Source organism: Lissotriton vulgaris, chromosome 5 (genome assembly GCF_964263255.1).
Source record: "Lissotriton vulgaris chromosome 5, aLisVul1.2, whole genome shotgun sequence".
In the NCBI taxonomy this organism is placed as follows: domain Eukaryota; kingdom Metazoa; phylum Chordata; class Amphibia; order Caudata; family Salamandridae; genus Lissotriton; species Lissotriton vulgaris.
The window spans coordinates 823,408,751-823,427,250 of record NC_141693.1 but is presented as its reverse complement, the minus strand read 5'-3'; the positions used below and the strand labels follow the sequence as shown (position 1 = coordinate 823,427,250).

The following is an 18,500-nucleotide window of genomic DNA, read 5'->3' as shown; positions in this document are numbered from 1 at the left end:
TCTAGCTGTAGGAAAGTAGGGTCTGCTTCTTATGGTTACCCCCACTTTATGCTAAATGGATACTGTTTTTTACTAGTCTGACTGGGACCCTGCTAATTAGGACCCCAGTCTAACTGCTTTCTCCCTAAACTGTTATGTCATGTACAATCCAGATTGGATATTGGGGTACCTTTATCAGACCCTAGTATATGGTACCCATGGCATAGCTGCCCCAGAGGCCTCCCATGGGCCGAAGCATGTATTAGGCCACCCATGAGAGGCCATGCAAAGTGGAACTACAGGTCTGCCATTGCAGCCTGTGAAAGTTGGTGCATGCACCACTTACTTAAGATAAAGGTTTACTATATCTAAGTGTCACTACACTTAAAACCTATAAGTCACCCTTATTGCAGGACTTAACAGTCCTGAAGGCAGTGTGCTTGGTTCTAAGTGAGAGGGTGCCACTGCATGAGCAGGACACCCCTGTAGCATTCGGAGTCCATTCTCCCGGGTTGTTAGTGCAGCAGACATTTACAACATATAGAATGGCATTATGCAACCCCGTGATGACCAACTCTAAAATGGCTGAAAGTAACCCTATTGTGTTTGGTGTCAAACATTTTGGAATCATACTCCCAGGTATGATTCCACCCATCAGAAGCGGGCTTCGTTGGGTCACTGGTATTCCCGGTACCAGCCTTCTAGTCCCGGGCAGCCCAAAATCGTTGCTGCTGAACAGAGACACATATCTGCCCTCCTGCTGCTGAGCCAAGCTCAAGCAAGAGAAGACAATAGGCATCCTTTCACAGGGAGGTGTGACCACCTCCCAGACAGGATTTAGTGTATTAGGGCAGGTTGGGTGCGCTTGCCAGCAACCAAATGTCTGCATGAGGGGCACATTTGGTGTCCCTATGCATAGTCCTCTGGCGCAAAACTGGACAACAGACATGGGAGTAACCTCCCCACTGTCCAGCCCCTCCCCTGGGAGGGTCCCCGGAATCTGTTCAAACCCTCTCCCGTGGGTACCAAAGGGCTTACCTGGCTGTAGGTAAGCCCTGTGGACCTAGATTTGATCTGGATAGGATTCTGAACCAGAAACCACTGAGCTACGACCATCTGGACACTTTGGACTTCGTTTCGGCCCAACTTTGTCTCTCTCTCAGTGAAGCATTGTCTGTGCCTCTGCACCATACATGTTCCATGCAAGACCTGTGGCCCATCAAGAACAACCAAATATATCTCCCTTGGAGTGAAGGAGCCACTCCCCTGCATCCACCAGCACTACATCACGACTGACCGGTCTGCTGCTCCTGATCTCCTATGGACTCCGATGGCTCTAGCAACTCAGGAGGTGGGTTTCAATGTCTCTTAAGGTCTGAGCTACCCTCTTACCAAGTTTGAGGCCAGATTCCCTTGTGGGGGCTGCAATACCTGGACCCCTGTGCACCAAGTTCATTTGCAAGTGCATATGATTGTTGGCGTTTCCTGAGCAAGCGCATTGGGCTTTGAGTAGCCCCAACATCTGGCAACATTTCCTATGAAGAACTCCAGCCTCCTTACCCATGGGCTTCGTGGGCTGCTGTTTGGTGAAATCGCTTAAGGTCCTCTCGCGACTCCTGTGTCTCCGGCCTGTGAGTCCACTTAAGGGTCAACTTAGCTTTTCCTGGGATCCCCTGGTTGCTCCAGGCCTGCGTAACTCCCCTTGCTTTGGTGAGTCTCCTGGACCTTGCTGATCCGAACCGTAACCTACTTTCACCTTCTACATAGGTTGCCATTGTCAAGGCTTGTTGGTGTTCCCGCCGGACACCGACCCCTCAGCACTCGACATTCTTTGTGGGACAGCTCGTATCCGGCTCCCGGTCATCCTCGATGTCTCCTGGTCCCTGTAGCTGCAGAGTCAAGAACCCCCTCAATGCACCTGAAGCACCTGGGCACCCGGCTGCCCAGGGATAGTTAACTCTGGTACTATGGTATCCACGGGTGGGGTGGTGCTCCAACCTCCAAACTTCCACAGGGTTTCTTCGAAGTCCACTGGGAAGGGTTCTTAAACTTTAAAACTTTAACCGCGACTTCCCCATAGAATTTTACGGAGCACGCGGTCATGTTCTCACACTGCACCCGTCCTCCATGGGGTCCCTACTTACTCTACTTGGGTGGTTCCTTGGGATCCCAGCAATTCTACAACCTGTAGACACTGTCTTGACTCGAGTCGTGGTTCTAATGCCACTATTTTAGTAATTGGTTTGGCCCCCCCCGGAGTCCAATGTGCATCAGTATTGTGTGCTTTGTGAGTACCTTTGTGTAGAAGATACTGTGTTGTACTAGAGAGTGTTATATTATTAAATACATATTTTTATAACTACTGTGCGGTTCTCCTTTCATTTAATCAATACTGTCAGGTTGCACTCTGGTAAAATAAGCTGCTTAACATTACTTCAAGACTAAGCCTGGCGACTAGATAGCTTTCTAAGGTTATCTTTGACCTCTTAAATCACCATAAGTGGTGTTTGGACTGGTGCAAGTTACCCACTTTAATTAGTGGACAGCATATACCAGGCCAACTTCTCACACTAGCTTACTGGCTTCCACAGCTATCTAAGTATTGTAGTTGGCAACGTCCCTGTCTGAAACAGGAATGAAAGTATACAGTAATGGTTTGCACAGTGGATCCAGAATTGTGACGCAAATGTAATGGTTGGATGACACAATGCCTCTTTGCACCCTTGTATTTTCAGATAAGCAAAGGGTTAAGCTCTACACCAACTCATATGCTTCGTTTTTTTCCTCCATACCTGTGTACATTGTAGACACCCCTTCAGCTGTTCCTGTAGCATGTGCAACGAAGGGATAGCTTGACCCATAGTACAGTCCTCCTTGAAAGGAAGTAGCATCTCTGTCAGGCATTAAACTATGCCCCATTGGCCCAGCTCGATGATCATGCCTTTCACAGTAGCATCCCCTCTTTGCATGACATATTTATTGCTTGGTCTGTACTGCTCAAACAAACGTTCAAGCATGTAATAAGTTGAGTTCCAACGTGTTGGCACCTCCTGGATGAGTGCTTTAACCCCTTCCACGCTGATGACGAGCTGGGCTCGTCATGGCGTAGCCTCCTCGCACGCTGATGACGAGCCCAGCTCGTCACGTAACATGCGTTTTAAAAAATCTCAGCGTGCGAGCGGAATTCCGCTAGCGCGCATGAGGTTAACTGGCATTCTATTATCACATTAAATGATCCTCAGTTGCTTCTGGGCTTTACAAAAATGGCTGAAATGTGTGCAGATTCTTCTGCAAGTGGTCAGTAAGTTACTGACTTAGTCTTCATTTTTTTTAAATTCTTGAACAATGATGTTAATGCAGTGCACCAAACACAGGACCCTGACATAGCCACCATCGGCCATGGCCCAAACTATATTACTGCTATTGTCCGTGGCAATAAAACCAATGTTAAGCCTTCTTGGTCGCAGCCACTCAAAGATCCTTGCTGTCTAAGTCTCCCATAATGTTTACTGCAGTATGAAAGTTCTCCATGGCGAACATCGCTACAATTGCATGTTTCCGAGAGGCAATAAAAATCTCAGCAGTGTCAACAACACCTGCTGCAGATTTTGTATGTCTAACTCCCACAAAAGAGATCCAGTGTGCAGTGATGCACATGTAATCAGTGGCTTGGCAATTGGTTCACATATCTGTTGTCAGGTAGATAGTGTGAACAGCACTCTACTGTAAAGCTTGTTCAAGCAATTCCAGCATGTTGTGATTTAGTGCTGGAACAGCAACTCTGGTGAAAAAGGACCAGCTTGGGAACCTTCCATTTCAGGCAGCTGGCTGCCACAAATTCAAGAAAACCCACGACTTCCACAAAAGAAAAAGGGAGGCGGTCCAACGTTAACATTTTAGCCAGCTTTGCGTTGTACAAACGTGCTGTCTGGTGTTTGCATTTGTACTGCCCCTCGACCAAATTATGCTGAGAATAGTAGTCTGGGTTATTTTCTTTCCTGGTGCCACTGATGCAAGTGACTTCTTGACACCAGATGTTGGGCTCAATGCACTGCTTTGTGTAACAGGGAAAATATCTCCCTCTTGTTCACCTTCCACGTGATTGGCTCTTCTTCTTCATCCTCTCCACCAACAACAAATGCAGTTTTTTGTCCGCCAAGGTGCGCCTCCCACTATGTCAAGTGGTGTTTTCTCAGATGGGTTGTTTGTCCTCCGGTCCCATAGTTTGCACCAAGCTTACCCTGACTAACACCTTGTCCACAAATGGAGAATATAGAAATGTTCACCTCCTTCTTGCTAACTGAAAAAAGTCCCTAAGTGGGGAAGTCAATTTATTGGCGCTGTTGGTGCCACTTGCAATGTCAGATGAACTGGTAGGTTGGCGTGACATTTGACTCACTGCAGTACCTACTTCTACTGAGTTGGTTGTGGTGGTTGTAGGTCAATGCCAGCGAAATATGGAAGCTGGGGGTGGTGTTGGTGGTATGATCTGTGTTGCTGGTATCTGTGCCACATCCCTCACAGCAATTTAGGATGGAGTAATGACTATCTCCACTGGGGAAGGACTAATGTCCATGATGACTGGCTCGTCATCATCCTCCTCTTCTATATTTTCCTCCATAACTCTAAGGCTTTCTGGAACCTTCCTTTTCCCTATCCATGTCTCGTGGTGTGGTGTATTCTCAGATTGAGGTGGCTCCCAAGTGGCGTCTAGGTCATCAGAAGGGGAGCTTTCAGAAAGAGTTGATAGACTAACCCTCCTTTTCCTTGTTGGGGATCTGGAAGACCATGGGTCTTTTGAAAGTGTGGCTTCTTTTTCCTCTGCAGGAAGCTTGAGCTCCTGAACTCCCCCTACTTTGGGAGGAACAAATACTATTGGGTTTGGTTGCGACTGTTGTTCCCCACTTATTTGAGTTTCCCGCATTGATTGGGTACTACTTTGAAATAACGATAAGTCAATTTCAAAATCACTGCTCGTCGGCGTTGGACTCTGGATTAGGCTGGATGCCTCTGCGGCAGACATGGGCTTGGGCCTAGGTTGGTGGGGTTGGTCCACTGATTCTGGGGTGCTGCTCCAAGCTTGTTCCCACAGCTCCGCTGCTGCAGGAGCAATTTTTGGTTTCCCAAAAAAGGTCTTGGGTGACATACCTGTCTCGGTAAGTGGCAGTGCCTTCTTCTCACTGGCAACTTTCTTGGTACTGGACCTGGTACCTTTCTTTGGGGCCATCATGAAGATGACAGCAGCACGCAGTGGCACAAGTTGAAGAGATGTCTGTGGTCATATGTCCTGTGACGTCGTGCGCTGCAAAACGTCTGTCTGGCAATACAATGGGCAATATTTTCTTCTCCTCTTTTATGCACCTAAAAGCAAAGAAGCAAGAAGAACATCAGTGAAATGTGGCATTCATTGTTGTGGTTTAATTACTACTAGTATCAACAAACAAATATATTATATAACTTAGTGTGTGGTCACACTTGTTAGTGTTATTAATATTATTACATGTATTACCTCAGTTATTAAAAAAACAGAACAATACAGTGTAGCCATTTGTGATACTTTGACAACAAGGGCTTTCATGGTTGGTGTATTGTAGTGTACAGTACACTCAGGAAGGATAGGAAAGAAGAAGAATACCAACAAAAATACAAATGTAGCGGACCCAGTTTGCCATTGTGCATAACGTGGGATGCAGCATTTAAGTAGCTGCAGCTGACAATGGATGGAAGCAATAAGCCAAGAGGAAAAAAGGAAAGACATGCCGGCCTAGGTCAAAAACACACTAACTATCACCAAAAAATGGCCACCACCCACATGGTCATTTACAAACAACAAACAGGAGGCCTGGAAAACAATGAACTCAAGCAGACCTATATTGACTCAAACTTTACAAAATGGCCCCTGGCCACATGGGGGGCTCAGCCAAGGCAAATACTGGCCCACAAACTATTACAAACACACTGGCCAGACAAAGGAGGCGTGCTAAACAACACAGCTCTAATGCAACAATGCCAAAAATGAAAATACACAAGGTTAAATAAAGTTTGCAAGAAACACCCACTCACATCCAACAAAGGCATTTATTTAACACAAATGAAAAAAAGTTAAAAGCCCCAAAAAACGAATTTTGCATTTCAATCCTATTTCATTCATGCCCTAAATGATGTTTTATTCAAACGACACCACAGAAACAGTATTGGCAGACTACTGGGCTAGTGAATTAAATAAAGATTGCAAATTGATTTCAAAAGTTGGAGAAAATGTAGTGAACTGTGTACTATGATTCCTTTATAAAAGAAGTGAAATTACTTACAAAGAAACAACTAGGCCCGTACGGTAACTACAGGCCACCCACCACAATAATAAAAAAAACTAAAAGTACATACACATGTAGGTGCAATGCCCCAATCAAACAAACAATACCAATTTTCAAGCTTACTTGTGAAATCTCAAATTCAAAAGTCCTCAAATCCAATGATTTATATGATGCAGCAGACACAAACAGTGATCCTTCCAGCTCCAAATCCAAATGAAAAGCGAACAGGAGATGGACAAAGCACTGGAAGGAGCCTGCTGGAAAGGAACAGGGAGTTGGAGTCTCGGGGGAACGTCCTTCCTCTTAAAACATTTAAAAAAGAAAACGGACTCCTTGCACAAAACAGTACAGCCAAATGTCAATCTGAGGAGTTTTTTTAATCCACATTGTCATTCCAAGAAGGTTTTGATGCTGCTCGGGAGAGAACCTTATCCAGATTGCAGATTCTGAGTGTTTGGGATCACGTTCTTCACAAAACTTCCGCCGGAAGTCCGATGGCGCGCCCGAATGACGTGTTCTCGATTGCAAACTCTTGCGGGACCATGCGACTGGCTCCCAAATGTCGTGGTGCTCGCAAACTGATGGGAAATCTCATCCGTGATTGCAGACACATGATAAGTCGCTCCTACATGCAGAAAAATGCATTGTGGGTGCGCGAACACAAAAAAACCTCCACTCCATTGCGGAGTTTTCTGGCTACTCCACGTTCTACACGGAACACAGCGTTGCCAAAAATCTGCAAGCTCCGCGCGCTGACTGAAGTGTTACGCTCAAGGTTAACCATAATATTTTATAATCAACGAATAGTGTTACATCCTGATTGTTTCATGTACCAACAACTACATCTGATGCAGGGTTCACCCCTCTGTAGAGGGGGGCGAGCCAACAAATTAAGGATCTGGCTTGGATCATAGATCACAGGTTGGAGCCAGCACTGGAAATGTTTGCTATGTGAATTATACAACAAACATCACTTAAAATAGTATAAAGTCTGAACAAAATTCAAAAACGTGTATTTCCGTAACATGGGGAAGCTCTGACATTAATACTTCACATTATAGAACTGTACTGTACTGAGAGATACTTATTAAAAGTAATATTTTTAAACATGAACAATTTGTGAACTAAGAGGCAGGACAGCAATCATTCAAACCATGCACTTGGCCCAAATTATTCTTTAGCAACAATAGTCAAACAAAATGGGTTTTTTTGTACAATTGGTATCCTGAACTCACATATTTGAATATACTTTCATACCTTATGGTGAAGGAAAAGGAGTTTTGGTGAAGTAAGATATCTGCCTAAAATCACACACTTTATGCGAGGATTTTATCCAGGTTTTCAGGTTTCACTTCTTAAAAAGCAGCCACCAAATGATACTAATTTTTCCTTAGTTATGTTAAGGCTTTGTTTTCACCTCTTTATGAATCTTTGTGCAGTTTTTATATAGCACGTACGCAGCCCGACTCCATTGGAGTTTATTACAGGGGAACTAGTTATTTTGCACAAGGTCACGTTTATTTTTATAGACATTGGGAATATTAAGTAATTTGCCCAGAATCATAGGATGTTGAGCCTACACAAAGACTTGAACCTGGTTCCCCAGATCCAAAGTCGGCAGCTATGGCCAAAATGCCATATCCTGGATTGAGGGGGGTTGCCAGGCAAAAGGCATATGAAAGCTCAGCTCCTTATGGGCTCGTGGTTCCAACAGGATCTTAGCTGAGCTGTAGTTAGGCTTCAGGCTCGTTCTTTTCTGCAGCTCGCTCACCTTTACCTCTCAGCCCAAAACCAGCACCCAGAGCACAGCACCCCAGTAAGGTGACCTCTGAACTCCACTCCTTTCTGCCATGAAATGCAAACCAACATTATCAGATTACTCCTTTCATTTCCTCCTGCATTCACCCTTTTCCTCTCAGTGCTACATTAAGTGTTTATGGCTCGCTTGATCGGAATAAAAGTTGTCTAACATAAAGCGCACAATTGTCCTTTGGTATGGCAGCCGCAAAAAACACATAAGTGTGTTGCAAAATTTCCATTTTGGTGCGCAATATTGTCGAATCCAAGACGCAATATCCTGGGTAATCTAACTGACTGGGTCTGGAACCAATTAGTCTGATACGCGCGTGCATGGAGTCACGCACTGCGCACTGGCTGGTACTGAGCACTGATGCCCGGCTGCTGACCTGAGAGCTCCAGGGTGAGGCTCCCTCCATGGGGGTTGCAGGGAGGGCGGGGCTCAAGTTTCTTTACACCACTGGCTGCAGGTTCCATTTACTCTTCATGAGGCAAGCAACCCTGTGCAACTTTTTATTTAAAGTAGTTCATATGAAGGCAAACGCCCCTACTTAAAGGGATACAATGGAAGGAAGGCTGGGAAGACCGGCTGTCCCTTTACGCGGACGACATGCTGGTGTACTTAACAGACCCCGAGCGTGGTGTACCGGTGCTCTTGGACCTGTGTGATGATCATGGTAAAGTTTCAGGTTACACGATCAACTGGAACAAATCAGAAATGTATGTTCTGAAAGGCCCGGTCCCGGTGCTGGGCCCAGACTGCCCCTTAAGGTTGGCTGGCTCCTCTTTTAAATATTTGGGGATCCATGTCACAGTGGACCCAACGGAATTTGTACAACTGAATCTGACACCACCCTTGGAACGGCTTAAACAAGACGCCAAGTTCTGGGCGGGGTTGCCCTTGACAATGCTGGGAAAAGCAGCGCTATACAAAATGATGTCCTTACCCCGCTTCCTATACGTACTAGAGAACACGCCATTTCCAGTGGCGCCAGGGTACTTTAGAAAGGTGGCAGCAGTGGTTTCTGGTCTATTGTGGAGCAATCGCCCGACGCGTATTGCACAAGCCAAATTACACAGGGGTTGGTACGATGGTGGAATCGCGTTGCCGAATCTTAACCTGTATTACTGGGCAACTCACCTTAAGCCCATTAACCAGTGGATACATGCCCCACAGACTGACCCAGCTTTCCAAGCAGATAGGGCACAACTGGGTACCAACACTGTGCTGGCCCCACTCTACGACCAACGTCGAGTGCGAAAATTAACGGGACCCACAAGACTTACCGCAGCGCTGTGGCAAACGGCACTAGCGGCGCTGGGCTGGAAGGGGAAAATTACCAAACTCACCCCGCTCTGGGATACACGTGCCTTGGGAAATTTGAGATACAGCAAGGGCTTCTCTTACTGGGACACCATTGGGATATCCACGGTGGGTGACCTGTGGGAAAGAGGAGAGGTTATTACATTTGACCACCTGAGGGAATTGTACGAGCTGGGGCCACAAGAATCGTACCGCTATGTCCAGATACGCCATGCTTTGCTCACGGCCATCCCCTCCGGGGCGGATATACCAGAATCATCCCCAATGGAGGATCGTCTTCTAACTGACTTCATGATTGAGCGAGCGACATCATTGACATACCGCAAGCTCCTTAATAACTTACCTGACCCGCTGACTTCATTGAAAGAAAGATGGGAAGGGGAAGTGGGCGCTCTGGATGAACACGAATGGAATGAGGCACTAGCATCCCCAAAAGAGGTAGGCATCTCAGCCAGGCTGAGACTCGTACAGCTTAAGGTCCTACACAGAGTGTATTACACGAGAACACTATTACACTGCATCCACAGAATACAACATCCTTACTGTCTCCGTGGCTGTGGGGAGGAGGGGTCCTTCTTCCACACAATCTGGGACTGCCCACGCATCCAAGACTATTGGAGACAAATAATGGGCACTGTGTCACAGACTCTGGAGACCTCTCTACTTCCCGAACCGCGACAATGTCTCTTAAATGTGTGGGGTCCGAATGACCTGTCCAGATGTGGCCAACTTTGCGTTACGTTAGGCATGATAGTGGCCAAGAGAGATATCGCACAGCGCTGGGGGGGAGGCAGAATTACAGACGAAGTCGCAGTGGTGCATGAACATGGATAAGATAATGGTGACAGAGAGGGGTGTATACTTGAGTCGTGCATGTCCGGGGAAGTGGAACAAGATATGGACCCCCATGGAATGTGTACCGAGGTGAAATTTGTGATCCTCTGCCAGAGGACGACCCGTTGGGGTCAGATGAAGAGGGGGAGGTCGGCTGAGGTGTCACAAGAGGGTTGCAGAGGGGAGAGGATATTGTGTGTGGGAGGGGGCCCGGGCCCCGAGGAGTGGTCAGTATGGGTAGATAGGGTTGGGACTGAAGTACAGTAACGCGTAGGCACATGGGCGTTACTGCCCGTCAATCTGGGTTTGAGTCCATGACTATAAATTGTAGCGCATACTGTCTGGTAGACTTTCAATACAGCTATACAGCACTAATTACTTTTGGAGGACCGCAATGTGATTTCCTCATTGTTCTTTTTTTTTTGTTATTTTCATAAAAAACAGAAAACTAAAACCATTACTGATTAGCGACATATCGTCAGTTATGTACCTTTCACTTTCCCGTGTGATGAACCTTTTACTTTTCAGCAGCGTGATCAAAGTATGGACTTATAATCCTGCGCGGCATCCAATGCTCAACTATTAGCGGCCGGCCCTTTGGGTTGTAGGCGAATGGCTGTGTAATTATGTAAAGGTACAATAAAGGTTTAAAAAAAAAAAGTTCATATGATGTTCATGATATTAATTTTTTGATAGAATATTGTGGAAAGATCCGCTGTAAAATGCTCCCGGCCAGAACTTTTATTACTCTGAAACTCTCCTTCTCTTCCCCATTGGAGTTAGCTCTTCGTGTGAAGCTGAACAGGGGCGATTCACTACCCCCACTGTAGCCATTTCCAATAGAATAATCGAGGGTATTGGGGCTGGCGTGGGCAAGCTAGTCTCATGGAATATTGCCGGGTTACGATCCAGACAGGAATCCCAGGATTGGATACGTTTTGTAAACATCTTTGATGTGTGTATTTTCCAGGAGACGTGGCTGTGTGAACCTTCTTTTGCCGAGGGTTACTTGAACTACTATGTTCCAGCATCAAAGGGTCTTAAGGGTGGCCTTACCATTTGGGTCTGGCAGAGCTCATCACTTACTGTCAAAGTGATCGACTCCAGAAGCAAAGATATTCAATTTATTGGAGTCGATCTGGGCTCTATGGGTTGGCTCGATATCTATGATGTTTATGCCAGGGGTAACAGGAGTGGGAGGTCAGAAGTTTGCGCGGCTTTGGGCTCCCTCCTCGAAACCCACTCTCTGGATAATAACGTCGTGATAGCGGGTGATCTAAATCGAACCTTCGAAACCTTGGCCATTTATGATGATTTTGCTGGAGACAAGGAGGACAGGCAATTGGGTGTCCCTAAATTACACTTGAAACCTGTTACTCGTTGGACCGAGGATGTCATCTTTTTAAACGCAATATGCTATGAAAGGAGTCTAAGGGCATTAAACGGGGGGACCAAGAGTGATACAGCAGGAGCAAATACGTTTGACAATGGGCGTCATAGGAGCAGAATCGATTATGTCCTATGTAGTATGAAGCTCTGGAGACTAATGGTTGACATGGAGGTAAAATCTAGAATTGAAAGCGACCACAATCCGCTGTGCGTTGAACACAAATGGTGGACTTCCGATAGCGCGGTCCTGACACGTGAGGTGGATAACGCCCCTTTGATTGTCCCTACTAATGATATGCGCAGGTTAAAATGGGTATATGTAGAGGCTAACCAGCAGGTCGTGGACAGTATTAACGCTGAGGTTGATGAAGCAGTCATAGCTCTTGAGCAAGTGAACCCACCCGACCCAGGTAGTGACAAAGTAACTAAAATCCACGAAAACCTCTTCTCAGGTATCAGGGATCACTTCCTGAAACCTGCAAAGAGAGGCAGTGTGACAACCCTCAAGCTGGCTAAGTGGTACAACACTGAGTGCAGGAATGCCAGATTAGCCTTAGGTGTAGCGATTAAGGGGAGGCAATTGGCGACTATTCGCCTTGCTAGAATAGAGTACAAGAAAAGTATAGCAAATGCTAGGAAATTGTGGGACGAGCTCCACTGGTAAGAGTTAAAGGAGGCTAGTGATAAAAAAGACTCTAGGTTCTTCTGGAACATTGTAAAATGGGGTAGGGGGGGTGTATCTGAGCCTCCCAATAACAACGTATCCCAGGAGGACTGGGTCAAGTATTTTAAGCCCCAGTATGCCGACGCACAGCTTGATAACCAGATGGTCGGCTTTAGGCCTGCCTATTATAAAGACAACTCATTTAGTAGCAGTGAGGTTATGATGGCTCTGAGTTCAGTGTCTAGTGGTATAGTTCCGGGATTAGACGGGGTGCCGGCGGATCTCTTTATCAATGATAAAGAGCGCTGTAGCAAGTACATCTTTCTTCTTATGAATGTAGTTGCCCAGGGCGCAAATATACCGGCGTCTTGGCAAGGCGCAGTTATAATCCCCGTTTTCAAGAAAGGAGACAGATCCCAACTGGAAACTATAGGTCCATAAGCCTAATAGACACCATCCAAAAGGTGGTTGGTAGGGTGGTTGTCAATAGGCTCTTGGTTTGGGCCGATGAGAATAATGCTCTAACCACCCCCTTTTGTACCGTCACCATTCCAGGCAGGATTTCGAAAATCTACCAGTACAATGGACCAGGTCTTCCGTTTTACCCTATTGCAGTGGAAGACTGTGTTACTGGGCAAGGGCAGCCTGTATGCGGCTTTTGTCAATCTGCGGGCTGCCTTTGACCTAGTCCCAAGGTCCAAGCTGTGGCAGGTGCTGAAGAACTTGGGCCTACCAGAAGAACTTTTGACAATGCTAATGAGACTCCATGAAGCAAATTTTGCAAAGATCCAGTAGGGAGGGCAGGGTATGGTTAACACAGACTTCCCGGTTGAGCGGGGAGTTCGTCAAGGTTGCTCGATGGCTCCCACGCTGTTCACGTTGTACATTAATGGTGTTGTTGCCCGCATGTTGTCTGCAAATGTGAAAGCCCCTTCATTGGCTTGCACCAAGATACCGATTTTAATGTTTGCAGACGACACTCTAATTTTATCTAAGACGCCAAGTGGTCTACAGCACGCTTTATCTATCTTCGACCAATTCTGTGGGGAGCATGGCTTAGAAGTTAATGTGGCTAAAACTAAGCTCATGGTTTTTAATCCCCACCGTGGCTGTAGATCCCGCATTGTCACGAATGGTCGCCATTTAGAGGTAGTTAATGCCTTCACGTACCTGGGAATTCATGTATCAAACAATCTAAGATGGTCCCAACACATAGATATTGCAGTAATGAGGCACAAACAATTAGCTGGCGCCCTTGGCTCTGAGCATAGAAAATCCCTGACAAAACCAATAAAACCAGCACTCCAGGTGTATGAGGCCAAAGCCCTAGGATCAGCACTTTACGGTGCTGAGCTGTGGGGCTTTGAGAAGCTTCAGCCTTTACAAATTTCGGAAAATACGTTTTTGCGGCTCATTACTGGCCTCCCTAAGAGCAGTCCCATGCTGCTGCTTAGGCATGATCTGGGCAGGAAGGCTGTTGTTGACTTGGCCAGGCTGCGTCCAATCTTGTACTGGCATAGACTCTGGACTACACCTGAACTTTCACACTATGCTGAGGGATTTTTGGACATTATTAAAGCAGATGTGTTCCACAAAGTTGAATGAACTCAGAAAAATGCTGGGCGATCTTGGTCTTTACATGCTATGGGAAAACCCAGAGGTAGCTTCATTCCCACCAAAGATAGTCCTCAAAGAAATCTATTGGGAAAAGGTGGCCGCTCGAAACTCGAGTGATACTAGTTCAGAGACTATGGCTGGAAGATTCTTAGAGGCAAAGCCCAATCCCAGCCTAGAACTCTACTGGGACGCCATAACTAGTTAGAGGGATAGGAATTTGTTCTTCCAAACCAGAGCAGGTGCCCTTCCCCTTAGATCTCTGACAGGCAGGTGGGGTGGTCCATCAATTACCAATTGCCCCTCTTGTGGAGCACAAAACAAAACAATTGGCCATTTGTTATTTGCTTGTACGATCTATGCAGAGCCAAGACGCATCTGGCTTACCCCAATGTGCAAGAATTTAGGTACTAGTAGTGTGGTAGCTTTAAGAATTATACGCACTAGCACTTTACTGTCTATAGTAATAGCCACCGCCAAATATCTTGGTTGGTCATGGACTATTAGACAGAAGTCTTTAGGCAGTTGATTGTTTCTTTTAAGTTAGCTATTTCTTTAACTTTGTAAATGATGTACTGCAAGAGTGTCTGCATTTTATCTGTAAATTCTTATCTTGCAATGAAATTGATGTATTTTATCTGTTTTAAGTCCTACTTTTAACACAAATGTTTTTTAATGGTTTTATTGAAGATTGTATATGCTTTTATGAGTTACCTCGAATAAAGCAAATTTGACTTGACTTGACTTGTTAACACCTTGGCTGCTAGGGGTTTTCCCGCTGGGTGCTGCAGATGCTACTTCCCCATTGTTCATGACAAAGCCAGCTCGTCATAAGCGCAGGGCAGGTAACACCCATGACGAGCTGGCTTTGTCATCAGCACTGAAGGGGTTAAGTTAGCCCAACTATCCTACACCCTACTTTGGGACAATTCATGCTTCAAAAAGGTACGCATTTGTTTTTTGTCTTTCCAGAACATGAGGAAGCAGAACTAATTACATATTTCATGGATAAAAGTACTAATATTTCATTGTCATTCAAAATATGTCTACTTTAGGGGTATACTGATATATGTCTGTTTTCCACCACAGATTGATTCCTATGATGTGAATGTCGCTGAGGACCTGGGAGAGATAATGCTGGTGAAAATTGAAAAGCACAAATATTGGTACGAAGATGACTGGTACTGCAAACATATAACAGTGCGAACACCATCCGGAGATTACCTTGAGTTCCCATGCTACAGGTGGATTACTACTGACAAGGAAATTATTCTCAGGGAAGGAAAAGGTTCGTAGTAGTTACTTAATTTGAAAAGCACTGAGCCAGTTAACGTACGTAAACTGCAGACCTTTCTTCATATTCTCTTCCTGCAGATTGCATCATGAAAATGCTCTTTTTGGAAATTAAAATACTACAGTTGCTTCAGTAATGCATTATATTACTCAAATTAATTACATTTTACAATTTATAGCACTTCTAGCCAAAACTAGGAATCGTTTTAGGTGAGGGAAAAGTTGTCAAAAGGTGATTTAGGAGTGGTGACTGTTATTGGGCAACCCCACCCTCGATAGTGACTCCCACAGCCGAGACACTGACCCCTCTCCTTTCAATGAACAGGGTGTCCACAGGTGGTGCTTAATTTGTAAAAAAATTAAAAGCAGTGAAGGGGCCAGAAGATTTTCTTAGCAGCCCACTACTGCCACTATGTTGCATGCTGTCTCTTTTTCTGACTCGTTTGGATTCTTTTTAGAGCTCACTACAGCAACTGTAGCTGTCAGGATAATTCATGTTGCCAATACTTTGCATGTATCCATACAAGTGGTGGCGAGGAATTCAGGTTTGGGTAGCCCTCTCAGGCACAGGCTTTCAGATGGGCTGCCTTTCAAGCCCAGGCATTTTCCAATGATGTTCCATTAAGTTTTGGTAATAGGATCAAGTCCTGGACCCCCTTCTCTCTATGCCTCTTGTTGGCTTGCCCACATCATTTTTCACTTTGACTTCTCACCATGCTCAATTACACTTTCCTTGGCCATGCCATCATCGTCATCCTTATCATTCTTGCCTGTCAAACTAGCCACTCCCACTATGCATCATCCTTGCCCCATTACCCCCTCCTCATCTTCACTCCCCGTCGTCTGTCCCTGCCCCCTCGTTCACCCCCTTGTTACCTGTTATCCATCACCTCCAGCTGTGCGAACATCCCCCTACCATTATGTTGCCTTCTTATTTGTGTACATATTTAATTATGAGTTGAGACAACTTGAGCTCTTTGCATGATTGACTATGTGCTAGCACTATGACTGCAGGCCCTGTGCTTACACACACATCTTTTTTTAGGTCTCGCCTAGGCAGCGATGTCTCTTCGAGTATTCAGGTATGGACATTAGGCTCCACCCATTTTCGGCACAGCTTTTCAATTATCACATGTTACTGATCTTTGTACATGGTGGCCTTTGATTAATTTATAGGCTTAGTAGTCCATCCTTAGTACCGCCATTTCTCCTGTTGTAACCTCCCATGAGGACTGACCCTGTTACATGTGTTTTTACTCAGTATATTTTAATTACGGTTTCTGAGCACAGTTTTATTAATGATTTTCTCCTAGCTGCTGTTGCAGGCAGGATTCTATGGTGGTCGCGCTGCAGTAATGATCACAACTGACACGTTTGGATGTGAAAATGTCGATTTATTTTCCCCGAGCGCCGGGAGTGCGACTGCTCTCAAGCTTTTGCTCTCTGCAACCGCAAATGGCCGCCGCACGTTCCCAGCATGCCCCGGGGGCATGCTCGTAAACACTAGAGCACATCACCACATATCTTCCCCCTTTTGCCACAAGGGAAAAGGACAAAGATGGAGGAAACAGTGAAATACAAGTACATAACAGTCTTACTTGACTTACATGTCAAAGTCCTCGAATCTTTTCAGCATCTTGATGAGTCTACCCAACCTTGTTCGTGAGTGGGTCGGGATTACGCCCACTCGTTGGTCACTTGCTAGATGTCCTCCTCCCACCTTCGCTTTTACCTGCTGCCCTCTCTCCTTTCCATTGACACTCGGGCTCCATGATGTAGGCTGACTGGCTTCTTCCACACTTTCATTCTCCTGCGAGGTATATAGGTCTTCACTACCTCGGCTGGAAGTAGTCGGTCCTTGTACTGTTCTCTAAAGTGCCTGCACTGTTTCGGGTGCATAGCTTCCTTTTGGGGTAGGTGAACTCATATCTTCCGGGTCTTCCCACTTAACGATTTTGTGCCCTGAGCACGGACGCACTTTCTGCAGCTACAGCGGCACTTTCCTGGACTTCAGCTACCACTCGCCGCACCCGCTCCGCGGGTGCCGCTTCGCCCCTTGGACACCGGGTTGCCATTGAAGGACTGCAGCAGGCTACCGGGTGAGTGTGGTCAGCGGGGCTGCGAGCGTGCAGGGGACTCCATTGCCCAGGAGTCCCTGCAAGACCATCCTCCAACTTCCGGTCCGCTCTCCCCGCTGCCGCCCCCCGCCCCTCTGCAGTATTAAAGAGCCCTACTACCTCTGCTTCTGTGGGACGCCCTGAGCACGGACGCACTTTCTGCAGCTACAGCGGCACTTTCCTGGACTTCAGCTACCACTCGCCGTACCCGCTCCGCGGGTGCCGCTTCGCCCCTTGGACACCGGGTTGCCATTGAAGGACTGCAGCAGGCTACCGGGTGAGTGTGGTCAGCGGGGCTGCGAGCGTGCAGGGGACTCCATTGCCCAGGAGTCCCTGCAAGACCATCCTCCAACTTCCGGTCCGCTCTCCCCGCTGCCGCCCCCCGCCCCTCTGCAGTATTAAAGAGCCCTACTACCTCTGCTTCTGTGGGACGCCCTGAGCACGGACGCACTTTCTGCAGCTACAGCGGCACTTTCCTGGACTTCAGCTACCACTCGCCGCACCCGCTCCGCGGGTGCCGCTTCGCCCCTTGGACACCGGGTTGCCATTGAAGGACTGCAGCAGGCTACCGGGTGAGTGTGGTCAGCGGGGCTGCGAGCGTGCAGGGGACTCCATTGCCCAGGAGTCCCTGCAAGACCATCCTCCAACTTCCGGTCCGCTCTCCCCGCTGCCACGCCCCCTTGTTCGACCCGGCCACCTACTTATTTTCCCAGCACTCCCGCAGCGCGGGACGCAGCCCGGGGCGAAGACCGGGCAAAGAGCGGGCCGTTTGAGGCCGTTCGAGGACTGAGCGGACTGGACTGGCCCATCCTCTTTCGCCCCGCATACCATCTTAAACCCCAATCCAGGACTACAAACTACCGCGACCCCTTCTCCCTCCCTCTCCTAGTGTTACTACTTTTTCTCCATTTCCTTAAGGCATGAGCTCTAGGATGACTAGGAGCAAAACCTCCAAAAGTGGCCATCCGATTAGTGGCCCCATGGATGACTTCATTACCCGCACTAACATCGCTATAGATCAGGAAATATCGAAACTCCAAGCCAGGGTATCCCTAGAGCTGGGCGCCGCAAGAAGGCTGTCGGAAATTATTGCCACTTCCAAAAAATCTTCCCTAGGCCCCATAGCCGCAGCTATTACCCCAGAGCGAACTGCCATTCCCAGGTGTGTTGTCACA

The 18,500-nt window shown here is 46.9% G+C and overlaps 1 protein-coding gene across 3 annotated transcripts in view; it reads left to right on the top strand.

The window, feature by feature from the left end:
• The window catches only part of LOC147711650 (polyunsaturated fatty acid 5-lipoxygenase-like), an 836,408-nt gene that overhangs the window by 155,110 nt on the left and 662,798 nt on the right, over nt 1-18,500 (top strand). For all 3 annotated transcript variants that reach the window (XR_015295955.1, XR_015295954.1, XM_086922316.1), the window contains exon 2: nt 15,005-15,203. Coding sequence is in view for 1 of the 3 variants with exons in the window: in XM_086922316.1 (XP_086778442.1) it covers nt 15,005-15,203 (199 nt within the window). In the remaining 2 variants the exon portion in view is untranslated. The remainder of the gene's footprint in view (nt 1-15,004; nt 15,204-18,500) is intronic.